At 38.0% G+C, this 26,523-nt stretch overlaps 1 protein-coding gene across 2 annotated transcripts in view; it reads right to left on the reverse strand.

Annotated features, from left to right (window-relative positions):
- RGS17 (regulator of G protein signaling 17) overlaps positions 1-26,523 on the reverse strand; it is a 125,990-nt gene that overhangs the window by 25,609 nt on the left and 73,858 nt on the right. For both annotated transcript variants that reach the window (XM_015137102.3, XM_078001235.1), the window contains exon 2: positions 14,404-14,547. In XM_015137102.3, the coding sequence (XP_014992588.1) occupies positions 14,404-14,522 (119 nt within the window). In that variant the 5' untranslated portion in view covers positions 14,523-14,547. The remainder of the gene's footprint in view (positions 1-14,403; positions 14,548-26,523) is intronic.

The following is a 26,523-nucleotide window of genomic DNA, read 5'->3' on the forward strand; positions in this document are numbered from 1 at the left end:
TATGTTATATGTGTTTGAGGACAGCCCTAAAAGGAACATGCCAGATCAACAGTTTTGAGGGTCCCACAGAGACACTTTTTTTCTTTCTTTAAGACGGAGTCTTGCTCTGTTGCCCAGGCTGGAGTGCAATGGCACGATCTCGGCTCACTGCAAGCTCCACCTCCCGGGTTCAAGCGTTCTCCAGCCTCAGCTTCCTGAGTAGCTAGGATTACAGGCGCCCACCACCACGTCCAGCTAATTTTTGTATTTTTAGTAGAGACGGGGTTTCACCCTGTTAGTCAGGCTGGTCTTGAACTCCTGCCCTTATGATCCGCCCACTTCAGCCTCCCAAAGTGCTGGGATTACAGGTCTTTTTTTTTCTTTTTTAGCCCATCTCTCTCCAAGAAGAGACACTCCCCCCCCCACCGACTTTTATATATGTAACATTTAAAACTAACATTTCTACGTTTTAAGCAATAAAAGCCACAAAGAGAACTAAACGCATACACAGTGGGGGTCCTGATCAAACCTTAAATACTTTATGGAAGAAAAGTGCCAATATCCTTGGCCAAATATATTAAAAGAAGCATTTACAATCCCATTAGAGATTTTTTAAATAGTGACTTTGAAAAGGGAGGAAAAACACTTGGGACATTTCAGAACTTAAGAAAATGTGCCCCCTCTCTACGGGGGTGGATTGTTCGTCTGTTTACAGGGGAGTATGGATAGTGGGGTGAGACAAAACATTACCTGCTGCCAATTATAGAGTTTATCTACTGATCTGTCATCATGGATATGCGCAGGGTCTGTTTTGGAAGACAGTCTTCTATTGTAAGGAAAACAATTGGTTCTTAAGAAAAACTGCTAAAATGGTTGCAAAGAAGATGAAAACTTACCAGTCGCCATGGTAACTCTGGGATAGAGGCTGGTCAGGAAACCACATATATTTACAGAAAAATTAAACTGAAGAATCAATAAGATGTCTAAATTTCATACAGAGTGACATCAAGGCTCCAAGAGAGAACTACTGTCTCTGGTAAAAGCAGTCTATTCAATATTGAAATAGTCTCACATTGTGATATCAATCTTTTCTTTTTATTTAACAGCTTCTACCTCAAAGTTCCCGGTGCAAAAATGAAATCAACATCCTTCACGCTCTGAAAATGAGTTGGTAGATTATTCTTTAAATATTTCATTTTAGCATTCAAGATATCACAGTAAATACTACAGGAGTTAGCAATACTTTACTAATGTGTAAGAAATACTGGCTCATGCAACGTTCCCTGGGTTGGACATACAAGATGAAAAAGACAAAGGCTCTGCTACTGAGGAGCTCAGACGGCATTGTGATAAGAACTCAGATAGAATTGTGCATATGGGGTTTCTTAGACATCCTTGATGGTACCTGTGCTTTTCCATAAGAGAATTGAGAAAGGCTTCACAGAAGAGGTAATGATTAAATTGGGTTGAAAATGGGCAGTTGTTTGCCAGATGGAGACCTGGACAAAGGCAATCTCATTCAGAGCGGGGATAAAAGCATGCAGGGGCACGATACAAATGTAGACCAGAATGGACATATCAGATGTTGCAGGGCTGGACCAGGAGATTAAAACAGGCAGCAAAGTATGTGTTATCCAAGAAAACGATGAGGTGGACTCCAAATGTAGAATACACCTCCTTTAGGATGGTGTAAGCTTTCCATGCTTTGCTTTCACCATTCATAATGGGAGTAATGGCAACGACCTACTTCATAAGGATGTAAAACAAAAAATAAAAGCTTGTGACAAAAAGGCACATATTATTACAGATGCGTAGTTGAATGGAAGGGCAAGTTGGCTGCACATTAAAATTCCGATTCCAAATTTACCAAAGAGCTTTTTATTTCCACCTGAGTAAATAGAGACTTTTCCTTTGCCATTATTACAAAACCTTATACATTACCTTGTCACTTCCTCCTCACAACGGTCCTTGAAGGTAAACAGGGGAGTTGTTATTAGTCATTCTTGTTTCATTTACAAGGAAACAGTTATCGGGGTTGACTTACACAGGACCCACAACTCAAATTTATTAGAACTAGGATTGGGACTCACATCTTCTGACTTCCTGTCTCAGACTCATTTTCACTCTGCAATGCCATTTCTCTTTACATAGAAGAGTTAATTGTGGTATTGCAATTGTTTATACAAATGATTTTTCTTTAAGGTTTGGAAAAATAAACCTCCTAGTACAATCCAGTGCATTGAGTATAAATGCCCTCTCTAAGGCGTCATCCCACAGCTATCACTCCATAGGAGCTGTTGCCCAGACGCCCGAGTTTGCAGTAGAATTTGATGAAGAGTAACTTCTCAATTCCCTGGAGTTTGAGATGAACAAAAAGGAGTTGTTATGGAAGGTTTTGACAGCAAAGAGTGAAAGAGGAAGGACAAAAGTAACACCGCTAATGACTGCAGACAGGGTGTTGCTATGGCTGAGGGGGGCCGTCCCAGGAAGTATGACTTTCTTTCATTAGCAAAGATAACTTGGGGAGAGGGCAACAAGGAAAGGAGAATAGAACTGATGTTTCGCTTACAAAAGACTACCCACTCCCCCAAAAAACTAAAACCTCAAGCCAAAAAGACACCAGAGGATGGGCTGGTAACCACATAACATACAACATTTCAGACACATAGAAACTCCATGTTAAACCTATGATTTGAACTTCACCTCTTTGATTTCTACATTTTTATAATAGAGTACGGTTTTGAGTGAGGTGTGTGGGGATGGGGACAGTGGTTAGAAATTTGTGTCTGGAAATGTTATAAAACACTTGCCTAAAAATACCCCATGTTGCCCCTCTAAAGGCTCACCCCGCATTTTGTAATCATGTGCCGTGTGTCATGAAACAAGTATTTCATTTGGCTTAAGCTTTTGTTTCATGAACTTAAACTCAAGTAAAATAATCAGCTATCAAGTATCTGTCCACTAGATGGCTGTGTTACCTTTATAAATACAATATTTAAACCAAGTCAGAAGAAAGCAAAAACTGAAAAAAATTTCTGTGGGTAAATATCCTTATTTGGAAAAAGAATCTATTCATTCACTTAAGGAGTTTTGATAATTATATCTTTCTAAGGAATCTAAAAGGAGTCATTCAGTTTTTCAGTGAGTGTAATAATCGAAATTGAAGAGGATAAACTTAATCTTGGGACGTTTGCATAACTGCAATAATTTTTCATTTTTGATATTTACAAAATATTCTGAATAGACCCCAGCCAAAAGTCATTTGATTTAGGAATACTTTAGTCTTAAAAACAGGTAGGCATAATGTTATCATCATTGTCATTATCCTTTCCAATAAGAAGTCATTTTGCATTCCACAGTCTCATGCTGGGATAATACGGAACTTAGGTCGTACATTATTAGAACAAATAAATTAGAAAAGGGTTTTAACTACCAACAGGTAGGAAGTATTTTTTATTTAAAATGTTTTCGAAGAGCCATCCTGAGAATGGATTCTCCACACTATTTCTATTTCAATTCCGGTTCGGGTGGTATGTAAACGTTCATTTCTTCTTTCGACCCATGGAAACTAAAGACAAATTTCTTCATTCTCTGATTCTCTCTCTCTCTCTCTCTCTCTCTCTCTCTCTCTCTCTCTCTGTTGCCAATTTCTTTCTATATATGCATCTGTTCGAAAAGATGGGTATCAAAAATTCCCTCTTTTTGTCTATATTAAATTTTCATTTGAAACCCCAAGCTCTGGGTTTTCGGCTCATGGACACATTGATTTCATCTGGAATGCCAACTTCATTTAACAAGCAATTACATGGTGAAAATCGAAATCTACGCTGTACATTTATGTTCAGTTAGATGACCAAAGCTTCTTATTTAGCACAGAGTTTATTTTTCCTTAAAATTAAGAGAATTACAGGTCTGAATACAAAGATACATAATACATGCCAGGCCAGGCGTGGTAGCTCACGCCTATAATCCCAGCACTTTGGGAGGCCGAGGTGGGCAGATCACCTGAGCTCAGGAGTTCGAGACCACCCTGGGCAACATGGCAAAACCCTGTCTCTACTAAAATACAAAAAATTAGCTGGGCACAGTGGCGCGTACGTGTAGCCCCAGCTACTTGAGAGACTGAGGCACGAGAATTGCTTGAGCCCCAGAGATGGAGGTTGCAGTGAGCCGAGATGGCACCACTGCACTCCAGCTTGGGCTATAGAGTGAGAGTTCATCTAAATAAAATAAAATAAAATAAAAATAAAAATAAAAAATACACGCCAATCATCAGAATCTTCTACACCTCGGTTCTAACATTGATTAAAATCCTATTTTAAGCTATTCCTTCAACCCACTGTAATTTTACCTATAATTTATAACTAAGTGAATGCCTTAGCGGGAAAGCAAATATCTTAGACGTGAAAAGGCCAAATGGACTTCTATTTAGTTAGGAGCAATAACAGTGTTACTCTTATTAAAATAGCATGCAATCGTCTGTGTCAAGTGCATTAGTTCAGTTGGAGCTCAAGCTTCTGACTTTGAATATTCAGAAATATATCTGATAGCTGGAAGGATTGCTCATTCATCTAGCCATCCATGTTTCCCTCGCATTTTCCAGTTAGTGTGTGTGTGTGTGTGTGTGTGAATGCGTATGGGATGAATGTGTGGGGCTTCCTTGGGAACAGACACCATGGAAGACAACAATCTTGATCTGTAGAGAAACAAAACCCTGCTACATAAAAGTTACAACATTCTGGGAGCCCTGTGGCTGTGCAGTGCATGCTCCAGGGCTGTCCTGACTTATACCTGTGCTGGTTAATGTCAGAGTTGGGGAGAAAGGGCAAAGTGATACAATCTGAAGAAACAGCATCTGCTACCTTAACTGGCAACATGCAAACAGAGCATTGCCAAGCCTGCAATAGCCACATCTTACACAGACTGGTAAATTCCTCTGGGCCTGAGACTTGTAAAGGGACAGAAATAATACCTATCAATAAAGGATTATGCAGGAATTTATGTACATTAGTAATCTCACTTTACTGAGGAAGAAACAGACTCAGAGGTAGTAAGTAACTTGCCAAAGGTTTCATAGTTACATGTGATAAAACGGGAATGTACCCAGGTCTGTAAAATTCCAGTGCCATTGGTCTTTCCTTATCCCATATAGCCTCTTGAAAGTCAGCTTTCTGAGGAAGACATGCCATTAGAATTTGTGTGTAATTGTCAAATATGGCAAGACTACTTCTAGAACGAAACACTTAAAGTTACTGTTCCACTATTACTATGGAATTGGCAGTTAAATGGCTCTGTATTTTTAAGTAATCTATATTGCTTTGGCTGGGAGCAGTGGCTCACACCTGTAATCCCAGCAATTTGGGAGGCTGAGGCAGGCAGATCCTGAGGTCAGGAGTTTGAGACTAGCCTGGCCAACATGGTGAAACCCTGTCTCCACTAAAAATACAAAAAAAAAAAAAAAAAAAAAAAAAATTAGCCAGGTGTGGTGGTGTGTGCCTGTAGTCCCAGCTACTCGGGAAGCTGAGGCAGGAGAATCGCTTGAACCTGGCAGGCAGAGGTTGCAGTGGGCCAAGACTGCACCACTGCACTCCAGCCTGGGTGACAAAGCAAGACTCTCTCTCTCAAAAAAAAAAAAAAAAAAAGTATATCACTTTATACACAAAGTGTCAGTGACAGAAATTTGTGTTTCACTTAGGAACAGACGTTCCCATGCAAAAAGATGTATATTAATACATAATATATTAATATCTGAAACAAAGATATGGATTTTAGAGCATTTATATATGCTATAATTTATAGCACCCAGTCCAGCAGAATTATAAAATCAATTTCATTTTCACAAAAAGTGAATTTGATTGTCTTATCTGACAAAAACAGAACAAGTAATTCTTGAATCATGTGCTAAAATAGCAGGCAGATTGTAATAGGTCTACCACACCTAGACCATGAAAGACAATAGGTTAGGCCCATAAGAAATAATGAATTTTAATGGGAGAAGCAAAAGTAGGGCTAATACTTAATTTAATCAGGTGTAACACAACTATGAAATTTTATAAATAAGGGTAGCAAAGAAGTCAACCTCATTTTTGCATTATTGATTGGAATTTTCTGGAGGAAGTTCTTAAATATTGTCCGGGTAGCTAATAAAGCTGACTTGGATTTGGAATGGCTGAATTTCATGTTGCCTTGGAAAATGAATAATTTGCTTTGAATGAGTCAGGAAGGAAACTCCAACTTCTCTCAAAGCAAACCTTCACCCTGAAGGAGGAGCATATGGGGTCTCAGAGCCTTTAAAGAGGGGCTCACTCATTTTCTCTGTCAGGAGCTTTTCTTTCTCCAAGTTCTTCCTTGTTGCACATCTTACAGGGAAGCTTTGTTCTCTCAAAGTTCACCAAGAAGCCCCCCAGGTTGGTCAAATCACAAAATGTTTTATGATTCTTATTGTATTGGACTTCCCTGGTGTATGTGCAACCTCAGACTTCCCTTTGTGAAACTCTCAATTCTTTTGGCTTCTGTAACAGTCCCTTGCTGTGTTTTATTTTATTTCTCTGAGACAGGGTCTCACTCAGGCTGGAGTGCAGTCATGTGATCATGGCTCACTGCAGCCTCAACTCTTGGGCTCGAGTCATCCTCTTACATCACTCTCCTGAGTAGCTGGGACTACAGGTGTGTACTACCACACTCGGCTAATTTTTAAATTTTTTTGTAGAGATGGGGACTCACAATGTTGCCTAGGCTGGTCTCGAACTCCTGGGTTCAAGCTTTCCTCCTGCCATGTCCTCCCAAAGTGCTAGGATTATAGTTGTGGGCCACTGTGCCCGGCCCCCTTGCCGCATTTTGCATGTCATTTTTTACATCACCTCTTCTCCACGTTCTGTGTTTGCAACTCTCTCACTCCTCCATTGTTCTTTAAATGTGGTGCGTCCTGAGGTTTCTGTCTGTAGCTCCCTGCTTTTCACCCTGGAATACTCACCAGGGCCAATCATTCTAATCTCTTGCAACTGATGAGTCCCAGATTGTCATATTTCATCCATGCTTGCCTTGCAAGCTTCAAATTCATTTATGCAACTAACTCTTGGATACCTCAATCAGAGCAAGTTGAACTCGTCTTTGTATCCTTGACCTAAATAACTTCCTATTGCAGTGTCCTCTCATTTGATGAGATCACTAGCAACCCAGCTACTCATGCAAGCAATATGGAGTCATCCTTCTTTTTCTCGTCTATCACTAATTCTTGGCAGTATATCCTAATTTTTTCTTGAAAATGCACTTCTCTCCATCCCTTTTATTGTCTCCTTATGTTGGGCCTCACCATGTCTCACCAAGGCTATTATAAAAGTCTCAACATCCCCCTTACTTTTTGTATTTTCCTTCCAAACATTTTCCATTCCCTCAGGAGAATACTTAAAATATAAAATGGACTTTGTCCCCTCCTTACTTAAAACTCTTCAATTGCTTCCCATCTCTAAAAAGGTGTAAACTCCTTAATAAGGTGTAAAAGATATTTGATTATTTGTCACTGCCTATCTCCCTAGTCTTCTATTTTGTTCTTCTTGATTTTATATCCCACAAATACTAAACAGATTTAGTGCTCCCTCCCCAAATTCATGCCCCTCTGTACTACTAATTAGTACTACTACCTTTAAAACACACACACACACACACACACACACACACACACAGAGGTGTATGAAGAAAAATGGTGCATAAAAAAATCTGGTGACTTGGGAGAATGTGCCTGTAATTTTTGAACAGAATTTCTGTGACACAAGTTTTTATATTTCATAAAGTAGGCTCAAATGGCAAATCCAAATCCATCACCCATTCAACAAATGTTAAATGCCTACTAATATTGGCCAAATAATGTAAGCCAAAATTTATTTATATACATATACATATATATATATATAATTTATTTATTTATTTTTTATTTTTCATTTTTTTGGAGACAGAGTCTCTCTCTGTAACCCAGGCTGGAGTGCAGTGGCGTGATCTTGGCTCACTGCAGCCTCAGCCTCCCAGGTTCAAGCGATCTCCTGCCTCAGCCTCCTGAGTAGCTGGGATTACAGGGACCCGCCACCATACCAGCTAATGTTTGTATTTTTAGTAGAGACAGGATTTCACCATGTTCGTCAGGCTGGTCTCAAACTCCTGACCTCATGAGCCACCCACCTCGGCCTCCCAAAGGGCTGGGATTACAGGCATAAGTCACCGTGCCTGGCCTATTTTTTGCTATTTTAATGCATGCAACTTCAGTTATCTGTTTACTAAAATGCCTGGCAGCAATGACCAATATTGAGGTTTGTGAATTCAAATACAAGCTCTACGTACTATAATTTTTACTGAAGGTATTAACCTAAAAAACAAAAACATGGGACAGACAGGAGTATCACTCGTATAAAAAATGGTTCAGTGGGTTGGTGAGTCAAACTCTGACCTTTCATGTGTTCACCCTTTTCTAGGGCAGAGGGTATGAACAGCACCAGCCCACTACTAAGGTCATCCCTGAAGCTCTGGTACCTCCTGGCCCATCCAGACATAGACAGTCCTCACCACATTGCCACGTAGGGTGAGTCAGCTTTGGTTGAAATTTGGATTTTTTGTCCGGGTCTGAACCTTGAAGCTGACTGGGGTATCTGGGGTCAGCAGATCTCACCGTGCACAGCCCTGTCACCAAATGCACCTGCCACCTCTTTATCTACAGTTTCTTCCTCCTGTCCTCTTGGGACTCTGGATTTCTTCACCAGAGTGAGGCTCCTTCTACCATTAACTCTCATTCAGTCTATAGTCCTATTGTCCACTGTGGTTTTGTGTATATGGCCTGAGAAACTTGGGTTCATTTTGATAGATATCTTTTGATTGTGTAAAGTTGATATAACTGATAAAAACATTGAGGACATGTACCCATGCCATGGCCAGATGGAGTTTCCAAACTGGAGACTTCTGTATTGCTTCTTTGTAAGTGGTATGCAGGACGGTCTGTTTACAAGTACTCTGGAAATCCTGTGCAGTGTGAGTTACTCTGCAGGATTAACATATTCTGCCATGTGAGATGAATCAGCTCTCCGAGGGTGACAGGCACAGAGGAAACCACGTATTCCCTGGTGCCTCAGATGAAATGATTCACCTTGCATGTGTGAGGACTTTTATTTCCAGGGAGTGGTTTCTTTACCATGGTGGAGGCATGGATTTTTGTTTTTCCTTTCAAAAAATATCCTTTGACTTTTAAAGCATGCATCTTAGTATTTCCTTTGGCAGAGAGCTAAAGTGTGACAGCATCAGAGGATAAAATAGGACATTATTTTTGCACTGTTTTGAATTATAGAGGCCATGGTACTTGTTAGAAATGGAGGGAGGGGCAGTCCAAAGCATATTTATGAAGCACTTAACATTTACTTAGTGAGATCCATCCCATGGTCTGGAAACTCTGGGAACCAATGTATCCAAAAGAGAGACAATTTTAGCTTTCCAAAGGCTAGTTAATTTACTAAATTCAGTCTGTGACCAATCTCTCCTGAGAAGAGTCCAGTGCAGTGGGCCAAATCTCACGGGCAATACCCAGGAGTGCATGAGATTGTGAATTCAACTGGGAAAGTCGTATTTGGAAATGGCTCATATCAAACCTGGAAACGAAAAGTTTGGAAGTGTCCCGTTAAAATGAACCAAACAACGGACTAGACATTCAGAGGCCTGCATCTCAGTTCCACTTCAATCCCTAATGGGTCTACTGACATCAGCAAGCCATCAGTTTCCTTACCTGTAAAAATAGATACAACATTTTCCAAACATTGTTTGTTGTTGCTGTTGTTGTTGTTGTTGTTTCAAATGAAAGCTTATACCTAAGTCTAATTTATAAAGTAGCTAAAGACAGAACCATTCTCTTGGTAACTGCAAGCTGGAGCCAGGGCTATGGCCAGTGATATTTCATTATTCTCCTCTCCACAGCCATCAACTCACAACCATGATGTGCCAAGCAGAGGGCAACGTAAACATTTTGGAGAGCTTGTAGCTGAGGTCTCTGGAGTTCTAATTTTTACACAGGGAACCCTGTTTTGCTTGATGGGACACCCACAGAAGCATCCAGTATTAAAAGAGGAATTAGTACCTGAAGATTTTATGTGAAAAAGTAGCATGGGTTATTTTAATGCAACCACTGAATGATGTTGCAAGAGAGTTCGTAGGACAATTTGAAAATGAGCTTTAAGCTCATAATAAACTTTGAAAGCTCTATGGCCATTTTTGATGCCCCTCCTTTTTGTAAGCACACAGCAGTTTCTAGTCTGCCCTGCATTTTTATATGTGTTATCTCACGTGTGAGCATCTGAACAACCTCACTGCTTCACACTGTCCTGACTGAAGGCAGTTTGAGAGGAGCCTTCAGTATCTTTCAAAGATTTCTTTCTTATAAAGAAAAGGGAAGAAGGTTACTATCTGAAGAAACAAGACATTCCACTTGCCAGTGTCAACCTTGAACCCGTAGACAAATGGTCTTGACAAAATGGTCTCTTCACCCTAGCTTAGTCCCATGAATAGAAGGTCTTACATGTTTACAGATTGTCCATTTTACGCCCTGGATTTGGGTATCCATTGCTTACGTATTTAAGGATGTTAATGGTTCTAAACCTCATCCTCCTGTTTTCTCTTCTTTAATTGCAAGGGCTATGAGGAGAAAAGGGAGATAAGGAGAGAGACTGATGTGGGGGGAGAAAGTGCCTCTATGACAGAGATAGAGAATGGATCAGTCACTATGAAGGCTGTCTAAACAGTTTAGAATTTTCAAAGAAACTGGGGAACAATTCAGCAGTTATGTACTTACTCTCTGTATCCTCCCCTCCAAAAATGTGGTGGTAATGTTATAAAGACAGGAATCAATTTAAAAATGAGAGAAGAGCTGACAATGAAATATGAATGAGAAGTGCAAATTTGAGGAAAATGTTACATTGTTAAAAAACCCATAACATGAAGCTTAGGGTGAGGTATTTGTATTTATTACTAGATATAGAAATTTTTCCTACCACTCTGTTTCCTTAAAAGGAAGTAAATTCAGCCACATGACAACTGCTCCCATTGACGAATGACAGTTACTTCATATTTTGATTTCTAACTTTTTTCTTTAGTCCCTAAATTACATTTTTAGTGTTTCTTTTTGTTCTGCTCCTTTGACCTAGCCTGGAAAATCTGAAGAACATTTATTTCTTTTTCTTTTTACTCCAAAAAGCCTTTATAATTTTCTTTTATAAACCTGAAGTACAAAAATAATGGTACTTCAAAAACATATGGGTAAAGGACATTTTCATTTGTAGTAAGACAATATAGTCATAATTAAAATCCATAGTTCAAGGAACTTTAACTTTTATCCTTTTAAAAAACATTAAGTGGCCAGGCACAGTGGCTCATGCCTGTAAATCTCAGCACTTTGAGAGGTTGAGGCATAAGGATTGCTTGAGCCCAGGAGTTCAAGACCAGCCCAAGCAACATAGCAAGACACTGACTCCACTTAAAAAAAAAAAAAAAAAAATTAGCCAAGTGTGGTGCATGCACCTGTAGTCCCAGCTACTGGGGAGGCAGAGGAGGGAGGATCATTTGAGCCCAGGAGTTGGAGCTTGCAATGAGCTGTGATTGTGCCACTGCAATCAAGCCTACATGACAGAGCAGATTTTGTCTCAAATATAAATAAATACATAATAATCAAGTGGTTTATAATTATTAGAAATTATCTATCATTTATCATATACAGAAGGACTTATAAATTTACAGACTGTACATTTTACGGCCTAGACTTAGGCATCCAATGTTCATTGACAACAAATGCAGTTCCTGACAAGGGTATTGCTAGTCTAGAGCTAACAGAGCATGGAGCCAATGTACCCAATGTTTGGGGATCCACTCTAGAGGTGTAGAGAGTTGATGCAGCTTCCAAAAGTTGTTTTTTTCTTCACCCATTGTCTGTGTACTGCAATAATCTCATGCTCATGTGTTAATGCTAAATGTTCTGTTATTTAATATGTCCTTTAAAACTTGATAAAAGCAAATCTCACTAAATATATGGCAGCTAATACATATAGCACAAAGAAACTTCAGTATTCTATCTGTTCTGGTGTTTTAATCTCAAAGCAATTCAGAAATAAGTTTTGGCAGCTAAGGAAAATTATATACTGATTACACGAACCTGGTATAGTGCAAATGAGCAATAGAGGTCTATTCCTCAACCTTGTGTAACAATATATTGGTGATGTTTTATACAGAATTTAAAATAAAATAGCTTTCTTTTCCAAGGTAATTTTTGTGTTATAGCTACAAACTGATCTTTTTTTAAAGCATTATTTCAAGCCAGTTCCTCTTTAAAGTGATCTTTATTTTTCAATATGAAGTGCTCCATAGCCCAGAGAGTAACTCTTATTAAATGCTTACTATGTATCAGACACTGTTCTCGGCTTGCTATGTATTTTATCTCATTTAATTTTACAATGACCTTATGAGGCAGGGATTTTTATTACTGGCATTTAACTAACTTGCTGAAGGTCATGCAGATAGAGATGGGTGAGGATAAGATTTGAAGTCCGGCAGTCTGACTTCAGAACCACTATAGTAAGTCACTACATGGTACTTCACAGATTAAGACCAGAGCTAGATAATCTCTTCAGGCATGACACAGAAAAAGATTACACAACTATGACTGAAATATTTACTTCATCTCAAACTCTGCTTCCTCTATCTTAAATTATTAAGGCTTAAGAATGAAATAAAACTAATTATGTATATGATGTGATTTGGCTGCGTCCCCACCCAAATCCCATTTGAATTGTAGCTCTCACAATCCCATCTGTCATGGGAAGGATGCGGTGGGAGGTAATTGAATCATGGGGATGGTTTTTTCCCATGCTGTCCTCATGACAGTGAATAAATCTCATGAGTTCTGATGGTTTCATAAAGGGCAGTTCCCCTGCACACGCACTCTTGCCTGCCACCATGTAAGATGTGCCTTTGATCCTCCTTTACCTTCTGCCATGATTGTGAGGCCTCCCCAGCCCTGTGGATCTGTGAGTCCATTAAACCTCTTTTTCTTTATAAATTACCCAGTCTCGGGTACTTCTTTATAGCAGTATAAAAATGGACTAATACAGTATGACTTTCTGTAACAAAGAATCATCATCTGGGAAGCAATATTGATATTTATAAAAACTACTTAAGCTTTCCAGATTACTGCAATATCTGATGTTTTTCTGGAACTGGAGTTTTCTAGAGTGGATGAAGCTTGTTCATCACCAAGGTACCACTCTAGTACAGCCCTCTTTACCTTCTATTTTGGCCCCAGTGATACAACGTTTTGCCATTTAAAAAAACAAAAAAAGAAACAAACAAACAAAAAAACCACCTCAACATACGTTGGGAAACTGTAGAGATAATACACAGAGAGATGACTCCAACATAGGGGCCTTTCTTTAGGTTCTGAATTAGTCTGGGGAGACCCAGAAGACCACTGTTGGGCTAGAAGATCCACTTGTAAACTGGATTTTAAAAGACCCTAAAATATATCGTTCAAAAAGTCTAGCATCCCCTTGAAGAATCTCACCTGCATAAATGTTAGGCACTTTATGAATCTGGAACTTGAGCAGGTTCTCTGAGTTCCCTGGGTCATGGGCATTTAGCATTAGACGGCACCTTGGGAATTAGCTTGTCTAATTCTTCATCATTTTGCCAATGAGGAAATCAAAGAACATAGAGATTATGAGTTTGCATGATGTCCCAGAGCCTGCCAGTGATAACACTGCAATGGGAAGTAGGTTCTCTGGCTCTAATTTCAGGATTTTTCAATGAACTGAGTTGGACTTCATTCCAAGCGCAGCCACTGACCTTTTAGATCGGTGGTTGTGAGTCAGTGACTCTTTTCTCTCTGTCCTTATTGGCAGGAATTCTGGGCAGAGGTTGTTACCCTGACTTACAGTTATCTGGTCATGCAGCTGAATGCTCAACACCCTATCAAGTAGAGGCAGAGAACTAAAAACACACACACACACACACACATTCAATACTACATGCAGTGTTACTAGATGTTATTTTAATGTTCTTGACTGTAACATTGGAGAACATTGCTTATTGATAAATACCTATGTAACTAAAATCTTATTTTCACCCAAATCTTTAAGAAGCATAGATGGAGAAAAACATGATATAAAACACACCTTTTTTTTTTTTTTTTTTACCTTATTATCAATTTAAATGTAGATTTGGGGGAAATATTATATGTTTTCTTTGTGGAAGTGTTTGCATTAAACCAATGATAGACTTCAATAAGTCCTACTTGCAAAGAAAGAACAAAAAAAGACATGTTGAGAAGTTTCTACAGTTCTGAGACTTGGCATGCCTGTTCACGCTAGTGCCTGCCAAGCCTGGGTGTGGCATCCTACAGGTAACATGACATACCAGGAGCAGCTGCAACAACAGCACCAACAAAAGCAACAGGTGTTGTTGGGCCTCTGGTTTCCAGGCGCTTGAGACACAGCAGGTGTTCCTTCATTTTGGGACTGCTGCCTTTTTCGCATTTCAGCTACTTCAGGACCCAACTGGCTGAAAGAGATTAAAAAAAAAATGGGGTATGAAAAAAGCAGTAAGGATAAGTTACCATGCTGAAGGAAGGCTCATTTCACTAAGGGAGGAGGGAGATAATTTAAGAAAAGGTAAAACAAGGAAGCTTGAGAAGTCAAACTAAAAGTTCTCAGGAAAACTTTTTAGAAGAATGTACTAAAAACTTTGTGGAGGAACATCTACCATGATCTGCTGCATAAAATTATAGCAACAAAGTTGCCATGTAATCAAGATTGTTGGTAAAGTAAATATGATAAGGTTTGAAAATTTATTTTTAACTTCCTTCTTTACTCAAGAATGATTAAGTCTGCCTTTTTTATGGACACCATTCAATGATTATAGAGGGTGTATGTAACTCGTTTTTCCACTAATGTTTACAGTAAGATAAACTGAGCTTTATAAATGATTGTTGCATGGTTTCTAACTATATAAGAGTATGAGGAAGATCAAGTTTATTCTTGGCCCTCTCTCACTTCCTTTGAAACATTCAATATCCTTTTTGGCACTTTTGACTCATCCTCCAGAGGCCTAACCTTAATAACATTACCAAAGGGCCTTATTTTCTGTTAGGTGTCAGTGTTGCAAAGGCATTAGCTTCTCTTCCTCCATCGCCCAAATTTATTGTTATTTAATAGAGACTCAGGGGAAAATAAAAGTCATCAAATTCAGGGGAATTACTCTGGTGGAATTTATATATCATGGCAGATAAAATAAATAGTGGGATACAGAGTGTCCTATCTGTGATCTTACAAATAAGGCGAAATGAGTTGCTACCTATTTATAGGACCAATCCTGATCTAAGACTGTGTTGAGGATTAAAATAAAAAGTTTCATCTTAGGGTAGTATCAGATTTAGCATGAACTCTTAGAAAAAGTAATGCAATCTACTGAATGATGTTTTTCATAAATATGTCATGTATGTAAATCATACACATACATTGTCAAATGTGTGGCTGAGAGCAGTACTTATTAAAACTATAAAGTGCTTCAGGTTATTTTGGCATTATGAGCTCATTATTTTAAAATGATATTTTCGGTTCTGAATACAATGATAAACACTTTAAAAAATACTGTGTTCTTGAAAACCAGATAACCACATTTTTTGACCGGAAACAGAGCAGAAAACCACAGAGGTAGGTAAATGGGGTCTAAAGCCACAGTCATTCTGCAATTCAGATACTGAAACAGAAGCGGGCAAAGGTCCCACACTCCAGTGAGGTGTCAGATGCTCCCCTAGGAGGAGTGGGAGTCTGATTCCAGGTTGCCTGCATAAAATCAGGGGCTGTGATTGTGCCATTCACAAAAAAGTACTGAAAAAATTATTTCTGCTATTCAGTAATGCCTAGCTGCAGAAAGGGTAGGATGCAGAAAAAGCCATCCAGATTAGACTTCAGCCAATCAGCTTATTTGTTCAGTGACTGCGTCAGGGAATTTTCCAAAATCACTGCCAGATGGCAGGGAATCCTGAGATACTGATAAAAGAGCTGCTTCAAGACTAAGGGTCTTAAGGGGATTAGTGGAAACAAATGAAAAGCATTACATTATGAAGAGTAAGTGACAGTAAGAAATACATCTCTCACTCAATGTGTTACCTGAAAGCAAAAATCCATATTAACACCAGAAAACAGACAACCAACAATTAGGAGATTAATATATTCCTGATCAAGTGGTAATAACAGAATCACCTAAAATTAGTTTAACAAATATATATTTAAGATAAACAATGTGATAAAGAAAAGAATACAATTTAAATGGGAGAACAATAAATTAGAAAACATATCTGACTTCCCCTTTTCCAATTTGGATGCCTTTTGGATGCTTGCACCTCCAGGTTTATTGCAGCACTATTCACGATACCCAAGGTGTCCAAAACCAAGGTGTCCAAAAATAGATTAATGAATAAAGAAAATGCGGTATATATACATCATGGAATACTAATTTAGCCATTAAAAAGAATGAAACCCTGTCATTCATAGCAACAGGGATGGAACTGGGAGACATTATATTAAGTGAAATAAGCAAGGAACAGAAAGTTAAATACCACATATTCTCATTCATATGTAAAAGTTTAAAAAACACTGATTTCATAGAAGTAAAAAGAAGGGCATAGCATACCAGAGGCTGCGAAGGGTAGGAGTAAAGGAGGGATATGGACACATTGACACATTTTTTAAGGGACATAAAATGGCAGCTAGATAGGAGAAATAAGTTCTAGTGTTCTACATCACTGTAGGATGATTAAAGTTAACAATAATATATAGTTTCAAATAGCTGGAAGGAGGATATCGAAAATTCCCGACAGAGTAATGATAAATGTTTGAGATGATGAATATGCTAATGACCCTGACCTTATCACTCTACATTTTATGTACTGGAACATCATTATGTACCCCATGAATATGTACAATTATTATTTGTCAATTAAAAACAAATAATAAAATAAAATAAATTATAAAACAAAATTGGCAAATATGAAATAAGAAAAGACATAATGGGAATGTAAAAACAAACACAAATAGCTATTAAAAGATTTACACATAATCAGCTCTTTCCCAAACAATCCCAAAGATGGTGCCAAGGAATATACTCAGAATTCAGCAAAGAGTGATAAAAAGCTAAAACATGAAAAGAGAATTGAGATAAATAGACCAGTAACATTGAAAGGTCCCAATATACACCCAACAAGATTTTCTTCATAAGGGGAGAAATAATGGATTGTCAGGAAAGTCATAATATTTTAAGGAAAATTGGCCAAGAACTCCCTACAATTGGAAGAAAACAAAACAGAACAAAGCCTCACATAAAGGAGTATGCCACATGCTGAGTAGGATGAATAAAAATAAAAATAAAAATAAATCTACACTTCTACACAAAATAGTAAAAACACATCTAGACGATAAAGACAAAAGCTGAATTACCCACACACAAGTAATACTTTGATTGACAGTGGACTTTCCATGAGCAATATTAGATGCTGAAGACAGTGGGCAATGGAGTAATGTGTTCCAAGTGCTGAGGAATAATAATCATCCTACAATTTTATATGCAGCTAAATAAAAATTCAAGAGTGAAGATTATTTCTGATAAACTCACTGAGTAGATTACTCAAATATTTGCTGGAACCTACTTCAGTCAGAAGAAAACAAAATTAGAGGGAAAGAGTAGAATATAAGAAAAAAGAACTCAAATTGGTAAAATAGGATGCTGAACTTAATGACCTGGCTAAAATAAAAGTACATTTCTCTGTATAGATACACTCAATAATTAAATTTAAGATTACATCAATTACAAAAATGAGTGGACTGCCCTAACCCTCTAATGAAACAGATTTTGTAGACATCTCAATGTCCCCATATTATTAAGTCCCAGAGTTATTTTGCCATCTCCTTCTGGGCCAACAGCATTTTACACTACAGTGGACTGAAGTTGCCCCTCCAAAATCTATTTGTTGAACTCCAAACCCCCATTGTGATGGTATTAAAAGCTGGGGCCTTTGGGAGGTAATTAGCTCATGATAGTTGAGCGCTCATGAATGGGATTAGGGCCCTTATAAGAAGAGGCCAGAGAACTGGATTGCTTTTCCCCACCATGTGAGGATACAGAAAGACAATCTTCTACAACTAGGAAGCAGGCCCTCACCAGACACCAAATAGGCCACCACCTTGATCTTGGACTTCCCAGCCACCAAAACTGTGAGAAACAAGTTTACGTTGTTTTTAAGCTACCCAACTATGACACTTTGTCTACAGTAGTCCAAACTGACTATTTTAACTCCACCCTCTTTGAAATACTTTCTTCTCTCGCCTCCTGGGCACCACACTCACCTGTCTTTCTCATCATTTCTTTGCAGTCTACTTTGTTGTTTCCTTTTCATCTTCCTCGCTTCCAAATTTTGAATGGCCACAGTGTTCTTTCTTCTCTATCACTTCTTTGATGAACTCATTGAGACTTTTTTGGGTCTACCAGCTTTCTGTACAAAATTCTCAAATTTACATGCCCAGTGAAGACAATTTTCCTGAATTCAGGATGCATATATCCAGCTACTTAATATCTTCACTTGGCTTTCTCAAACTTAACATGCTCTAATCTGCCCTCATTATCTTTTCCCAAAAAAGTGTTCTTCCCACAGTTTTCCCAATTTTAGTGAATGAAAAGCCTCATCCTTCTCATTATTCACACCAAAAAACCCTGGACTCATCCTTGACTCCTCTATTTCATTTGGATGTCACATCAGCAGATCAGCAAATTTAAGACTTCTAAACTGGTATCCCCCACCCATTTTCTGTTTCTACCACTTCCTGTCTCCTTCTATTACAATTCCATTTTATTCTGTTCTCAAGACAGCAGCCAGTATGAGCCTTTCAAACCTAAGTCAGATAATTTCAGCAAAGACTCTTCCATTCAAATCTAATCCAAATCTTCCAGTGGCTTACCATCTGTATTCAGAGTGAAGTTCTTACAGTCTGCTTTTTTGTTACTCCCCTGAATGTATCTCCTTTTCTCTGCTTCAATCACAATGGCCTCCTTGCTGCTCCTCAGCCATGCTTGGTACAATTAGGCGTCAAGACCTTTGCACTTGTTCCACACTTAGGGTTTCACTCCTTCAAGTATTTACTGAAATGTTACATTCTCCTTGAAACCTTCCTGACCGTCTTATTTAAAAATGAACTCCCTCACCCCATCCCCAGTATGGCCTGTTACCTTTTCCTGTTTAACTTATCGCCATATAATGTATCACCACTAGTCATACTACAAGTTTTACCTGTTTGTTTGTCTAACCAAGAAGCCAACAAATTTGATGAAGGTAGACACTTTTGTCTGTTTCGTTCATTGTTGTGAAATGCTTGGCACATACTAGGTACACAAATATTTGTAGAATGGTTAATTTTACAGCATTCCTATTAATGATAAGAAGAAAACAATAAAGTCTATATACCCAACATTCAAAATTATTAATTTTGCAGCCACTGCATCAAAATTAGAAAAAAATAAATATTGGAAAAGGAAACACAAAGTTTACTATTGACAAATGATATGGTTATTTACATAAAAATTCCAAGAGATTCAGTGATATTAGAGGGAGCTCAAGAGGGATGTCAGTTTAAGTTTTAAAATATCATATACTTCTAATATGCTAGCAATAACGAATTTGAATATATAAGAGAAATAAAGGCATAATTCAAATCAATAGCAAAACCAAAACAGTAACTGGTAATATTTATAACAAAAGTTGTATAAGAACTTTATAGAAATACTACAAAACTTTATCAAAAAACATAAAATAAGACCTGAATACAGAGTTAGGTTATTTTCTCAAGTGGGAAGACCAAAATCTTAACTGTCATAAATTATTTTATAAATTCAATGTGATTGCAGTAAAAATTCTAATTGAATCATTCATGGAACTTAAGAAATGAATTCTAAAACTTACATGGAAGACTGAAGGGCAAAGTATAATCAAGACATGTCTGAAAATAAAAATAAGTGGGAGCATTTGTTCTATTAATAATATAGAATCATAATAATTAGGCAATGGCATGGGAACAGATATGTAGATCGAAATAATAAAACTCTCAGACAGCTGAGGTTTCTCAGGCATTTATGCAATCCTGGCTTAAATTAGAGTATGCATCTTTATGATTTAGGAATGACAGACTACTCAAAAATGGTGTTGAGATATTTGCACTTATATATAAAAAATTACACCTCCAAGTGATAATACTTGCAAAAATAAACTCAAAAAATGAATTAAAAAAAGTTACAAATTCTAAGACTGTCATAAAAATGTAGACTATAGCTTCAGAGCAGAAAAGGATTTCTTACTACAAGATCAAGCTCAAAAAGAAAAGCTCTTTTTATATAGTTTAGTTTATTAAAAACTTTTGAGCAAATAAGGAAACCATAAATAAAAGAAAAATAGAGAATCATACTGGAAAATACAAAGGAATATTATCCATAATAAGAAGTAACAGATTGCAATTTAACAACATAAAAACCTAATAGAAAAATTGGCAAACAAATTTGGAGGCAGTTCATAAAAGAGGAAAATATAAATACTGCAAATTAAATGAATAGATGCTCAGAACTATTAAACAGAGAAATGTGGATAAAAAAGTATTCCACATCCAAATTTTCCACAGTTAAAAAGTCATATAATATCAATTTTGGAAGAGTATTTGGGTAAATTAAAAACTCCTCCTCACATTAATGGTAGGAATATACATTGAGAAATCACTTTGAAGAACAATATTGACTACACGTAGTTCACAATACACATAACCTATGACAAATTCCATTTTTATATTTATACACTGGAGAAACTCAAACCTGTATATGAAGACACTAATTACAGTATATTTAATACCTTAAATTGGAAACAATCTGTTATGGACTGAATGCTTATGTCCCCTCAAATTCATATGCTGAAATGTAATCCCAAATGTAATGATATTTGGAGATAGGGCCTTTCAGAGGTAACAAGAGCAGAGCCCTTATGAATGGGATTAGTACTCTTACAGGAAGAGGCCAGAGAGCTGGTTCTTCTTCTCTCCATGTGAGGACATGGAAAGTAGATAGTCATCTGCAACCAGGAAGCAGGCCCTCATCAGACACCAAATAGGCCATCACCTTGATCTTGAACTTTCCAGCCTCCAGAACTGTGAGAAATAAATGTCTCTTATTGATAAGCCACCTATATATGGTATTTTATTATAGCAGCCCAAACTAAGATAGAAATTGGTACTAAGAAGTGGGGTGCTGCTATACCAAATACCTAAAAATGTGAAAGCAGCTTTGGAACTAACCAAGAGTTGTGAAGTACATCTAGAAGAAACCAAGACTGTCATGAAGGGACTTTTAAAGGTGATTTGGTTAGGGCTCAGAAAGGAAAGAGAAGAGCTGCAGAGAAAGCTTCCATCTTCTTAAAGAATACATATGTAATCATGGACAGAGTGTTAGTAGAAATATGGATAGTGAAGGCCATTTTGATGAATTCTCAGACTGCAGTAAAAGCATGTTATTATCCTCATTAACACTGTAAATTTCACTGTCCTTTTCTCCATCTTGTGCAATGGAGAACAGGCAATTCTCGTTATTAAGCAGCAAACAATTTGGTTGAATTGTGTTCATATTATTAGTGTTTTGTGGAAGTTGGGACTCGTGAGCAATGAAGTCAGATATTTAGATGAGGATATTTCTAAGCAAAGTATTGAAGGCGTGGCTTTGTTCCTCCTGACTGTTTAGTAAAACGGAGAAGACAGAAATGATGTGAAGAGGGACTTATCAAACAACAAGAAACTAGAACTTATGAGCTTGGAAAATTCTCAGCCAATCCATATTGCACAAAATGAGAACGCATGTTTAAAAGAGAACACTAAGAGTATTACCAAGCCACCATTTGATAAGGAGATTAGTATGGTGTGAAGCATGGACTGAATTAGCTACCTCAGCAGGAAAACTGCCAGTTTGAACTGAATGGGAAGGATATGGGAAGGAATGAAGATATGTTGTCAGACTTTTTGGATTTTACCGGGAAGACCATAAAACTTTTCAGCTGCAAACATGATCTATTCTTCAAGACAAGGGAAGAATGACCACAAAAAAGTGATTCAGAGATCATCAGGGCTTCATCCCATGTTGCAAAGGGTGGAGGAAGAATTGCCTCATTTTCAACAAGTTAGATTACCTCCAGTCAAAGGTGTAGGGGTAGGACTGGGAGGAGCTTTGGAGGTTTGGTGCCTGCCCAGCAGAACCCTGGGATTGAGACCCAAATTTGGCAGCAATATCTCAAGTCTACTGGGTCTGGAAAATGGGACCTCTGCCCCAGTGGGCCTGGAGTGCACAGCATCAAGCACAGGAGGATTATTCTCCAGCCCTGAGATATAGATTTGACTTGCTAGGTTTTGGACTTACTTAAAAGCTGTCACTCTTTTCTTCTTTCCTATTCCTTTGCTTCTGAAATGGGAATATCTATTCTACATCTGTCCCACTACTATAGTTTGGAGGTACACAACTTATTAGGCTGGTGCAAAAGTAATTGTGTTTTTTGCCATTAAAAGTGGCAAAAATCACAATTACTTTTGCACCAACCTAATATTTGGTTTTACATGTTCATAGCTGGAGAGGAGTTCTGTCTCTGAATGAATGACACCTTGAGAATCACTCATATCTGATTTATATGATAGTTAGATAAGACTTTGGACTTGAGACTTGAGAACCAATGCTAGAACAAGTTAAGACTTTTGAGGCTACTGGGATGGAAATAATGCATTCTGCATGTGAAGACATGAACTGTGGAGAGCCAGGAGCAGAATGTTAAATACTGAATGTGTGTGTCCTCCTCAAACGAGTATGTTGAAATCTAATCTCCACGGTGATATCAGGAGGCGGGGCCTATGGACGGGGTCATGAGACAGTGACGGTGGAGGCCTCATGAATGAGATTAGTGCCCTTAAAAAAGGGACCCCCAGATAACTCTCCTGCTGTCTTTCCACCCTGTGAGGATAAAATGAGATGTCAGTAGTCTGCAACCTAAAAGTGGGCTCACACCAGAACCCAACCATACTGGCACCTTGATCTCAGACTTTCAACATTCAGAGAAATACCATAAGAAATAAATTTCTGTTGTTAAGTTATCCAGTTTATGGCATTTTGTTATCGCAGCCTGAGCTAAGACACAACCAATATTCTCACTTTTCCAGGAATGAATTTTAAAATGGTGATATAGTTATATGTTAATATACAAAACAGCTCTTAAAATGAGTAACTTAGATCTATATGAATCTACCTGAGGCAATCATAAAACAATGTTGAATAACAAATGCTGCAAAATATTAAATACAGTATCAATATAATTTTCATAAGCATACAAAACAACAATACATATCTTTTCTGGACAATATATGTAACATATGCAGTTACAGAGCATGGACTGAATCCATTACTGGGTGTTTGGGAGGATGACGATCAGGGTGTGATTGGAAAAGAAAGAATTTCAACTTTAATCATTTCTTTAAAAAAGATCTGAAGAAAAAGCAAAATATTTATAGTTATATGTTGGTACTGAGGCAGAGCACAGTGGCTCACATCTGTAATTCCAGACCTTTGGGAGGATCACTTGAGGCCAAGAGTTTGAGACCAGCCTGGTAACACAGTGAGACTCTATCTTTACAGAAAATAAAAAATGTAGCCAGGCATGGTGGCATACATATGTAGTCCCAGGTACTTGCTCCTTGGGAAGCTGAGGTAGGAGGATTGCTTGAACCCAGGTGTTTGAAGCTGCCATGACCTAGGATCGCACCATGTACTCTAGCCTGGGTGATAAAGCAAGAGCCTGTCTCAAAAAAAAAAAAAAAAGAAAAAAGAAATAGGGTTTTGGGTATGGGAGTATTTATTTTATTATCTTTTATACTTATCTATATTTTCTTTTCTTTTTCACACACATACACACACATTTTTTATATATATATATATAGCTTTATACCAGGCAGGAATTTCTTGTCTATCTCCTGAAAATTTGCAGAAAGACTCAAAAACTTTCTTGAGAATTGACTACCTTAATTTTCTCACTGTTAAATACTCAATTTTGAAACAATCCGAAGTAAATGCCATCTTGGATATCCATTTATTCATGAAATCTCTGAGATTGTTGTGGTTTGAAATCACTGTAGAGGGGTTCAAATATTATTTGTCAGATTTGCAAGAGCAAGGCCGGGCATAGTGGCTCATGCCTGAAATCCCCGCACTTTGGGAGGTTGAGGTGAGCAGATCACTTGAGGTCAGGAGTTCAAGACCAGCCTGACCACACATGGTGAAACCCTGTCTCTACTAAAAATACATAAAGTTGGCAGGCATGGTGGCAGGAGTCTGTAATCCCAGCTACTTGGGAGGCTGAGACAGGAAAATCGCTTGAACCCAGAAGGTGGAGGTCACAGTGAGCTGAGATTGCGGCACTGCACTTCCAGCCTGGGCAACAGTGCAAAACTTCGTCTCAAAAAAAAAAAAAAAAAGAACTAAATAAGTACATAAATAAAACGATTTGCAAGACTTTCACTCTCTTCTATGTCTTTCGGCTGGCTTAAAAAGAAACATCACAGGCAAACGCTTTATTTGTGCTCTTCTGAAGTAATTGTGTATGCTGTCCCATAATCATCTTCCTTCGGGAAACAAATTCCTACTCATTGATTTCCTTTGGGTAGTTTCCATACCATTTGGAACAAATCACTCCTGTTTTTCTGACTGATTTCTCTAAGTCCCTGAATACCAGCAGTTCAGCATCTTATCTGTATTTCCAGTCTAAACTTCTGGACCGCCCAGCAAGCAATGAGGTATATTTTGCTACCTAGCTGGCGCGTCTGAATAATTAGACACAGAGCAGGCGGAAGACGCACTATCTCAGAGAGCTGCTTAGTGACAGTGCCTAGGAAGCTCCTTCCCAAACCCCTGCCCGTGGTAAGTAAGCATGGAAAATGGCTGCATGCCCTCAGGTGATCACATCCAGGAACCCCTATTTGCTTCTACTTCCTGTGCATCACTGCAAACTGGTGCTCAGGGGATTGGTGTGGGTTTATCAGTAAATACAGAAGGGAAAAAATCTGTCTGTTATTTTTTTTTCCTTCAGGTCACCGATTTTAATTTTTTAAGCCAACCACATTTTCTTAATGTTATAAGTTAAAAAAATGAAAAATTATGTAAAATGAAGCATAACTATGGACTGACACTCTCAAATATTTTTTAATATGTCGAGGTCAATTCTTTTTTCCTCCTCCCTACCTCCCTATGGAGGAAGAGTGTAAAAAACCCATTTGATTTCACATGGTGGAGGAGAACAAGGCAGGAGAAGCTGGTCTCTCCTTTGCAAAGAAGGATGCACCTGTGCACAAAACTGGGACTTCAGATTTTTTTGAGCTGAGCAAGGATGGAAAGTGTTTTACAGCTGGCATCCTATCAGACACCTGTAAAAACACTTCATCTAGTCCTTATGGTGAGGTGCTGGGAAAGCTGGTATGGAATAAATACTAATGGACTCAGCATAATGGTTTTCCTTTCAAAGCTTAGGCAAATTTATTAGTAAGGAACTCATATAAATCAGGTGTACTAATCACAGAAGGTTTTTCATTGTTGTGCATTAGTTATATCTTCCAAGAAATGCTTTAACTTCTCGCTGTCCACAGTTTTACTCTGTTACTTCTTTTCCTTCCCCAGGGTCAGGTGCAATGATCAAAACCATCTCACAGGTTGAACAATGAGCCAAATAAAACAAAATACAATGTAAAAAGGATAAATTTAAGGTTACAAACTTAGGTCTAAAAACACTGTTACGGCTAGGATGGGAGAAACATGGTTTAACAGGAGCATATGAAAAATTCGGGACAGTAAATTCAGCATTAACCAACAGTGTGATGTTAAAATAGTCAATGGGAATTTAGAATGCATTAACAGAAATGTTTTCTAAAACAAGATGTAATAGATATTCTCTGGGCTGGTTAAACAGATATGTTCAATTCTGCTCACTACAATTTAAGAAATAAATTGAAATATGTTCAGAAGACTAAAAGGAGGAGAGTTAACAAGAACTCATGAGCGTCTTACAAGAACACTACTTTTAGAACAAAGGTGTTTCCTCTAAAGAAGAGAAAGATAATCAAAATCATAATTTTCTAATCACTGAGGTGATGCCATGTAGAAGAGGATAAGAGGATATGCATTCACTTGTAAGATCCCAAATGTTAGAACATGGATTGACAAATAGAAGCAATAGAAAGACTCTTGATTCCATATATAGAAAGTCTCACTGATACTCAGATAAGATCTTAATTCACCTGTAAGATGAGCCTCAAGCCAAGCATTCTTGAGTATTTAAGTTACCGGTGAACAAGTCCTTGAAAGAGGTTGATTTAAAGGGGCCTCAAGTTTACACAGATGATTAGACAGAAAATCTCTCTTGGTTCTGAGGTTACT

Source organism: Macaca mulatta, chromosome 4 (genome assembly GCF_049350105.2).
Source record: "Macaca mulatta isolate MMU2019108-1 chromosome 4, T2T-MMU8v2.0, whole genome shotgun sequence".
Classification (NCBI taxonomy): Eukaryota; Metazoa; Chordata; class Mammalia; order Primates; family Cercopithecidae; genus Macaca; species Macaca mulatta.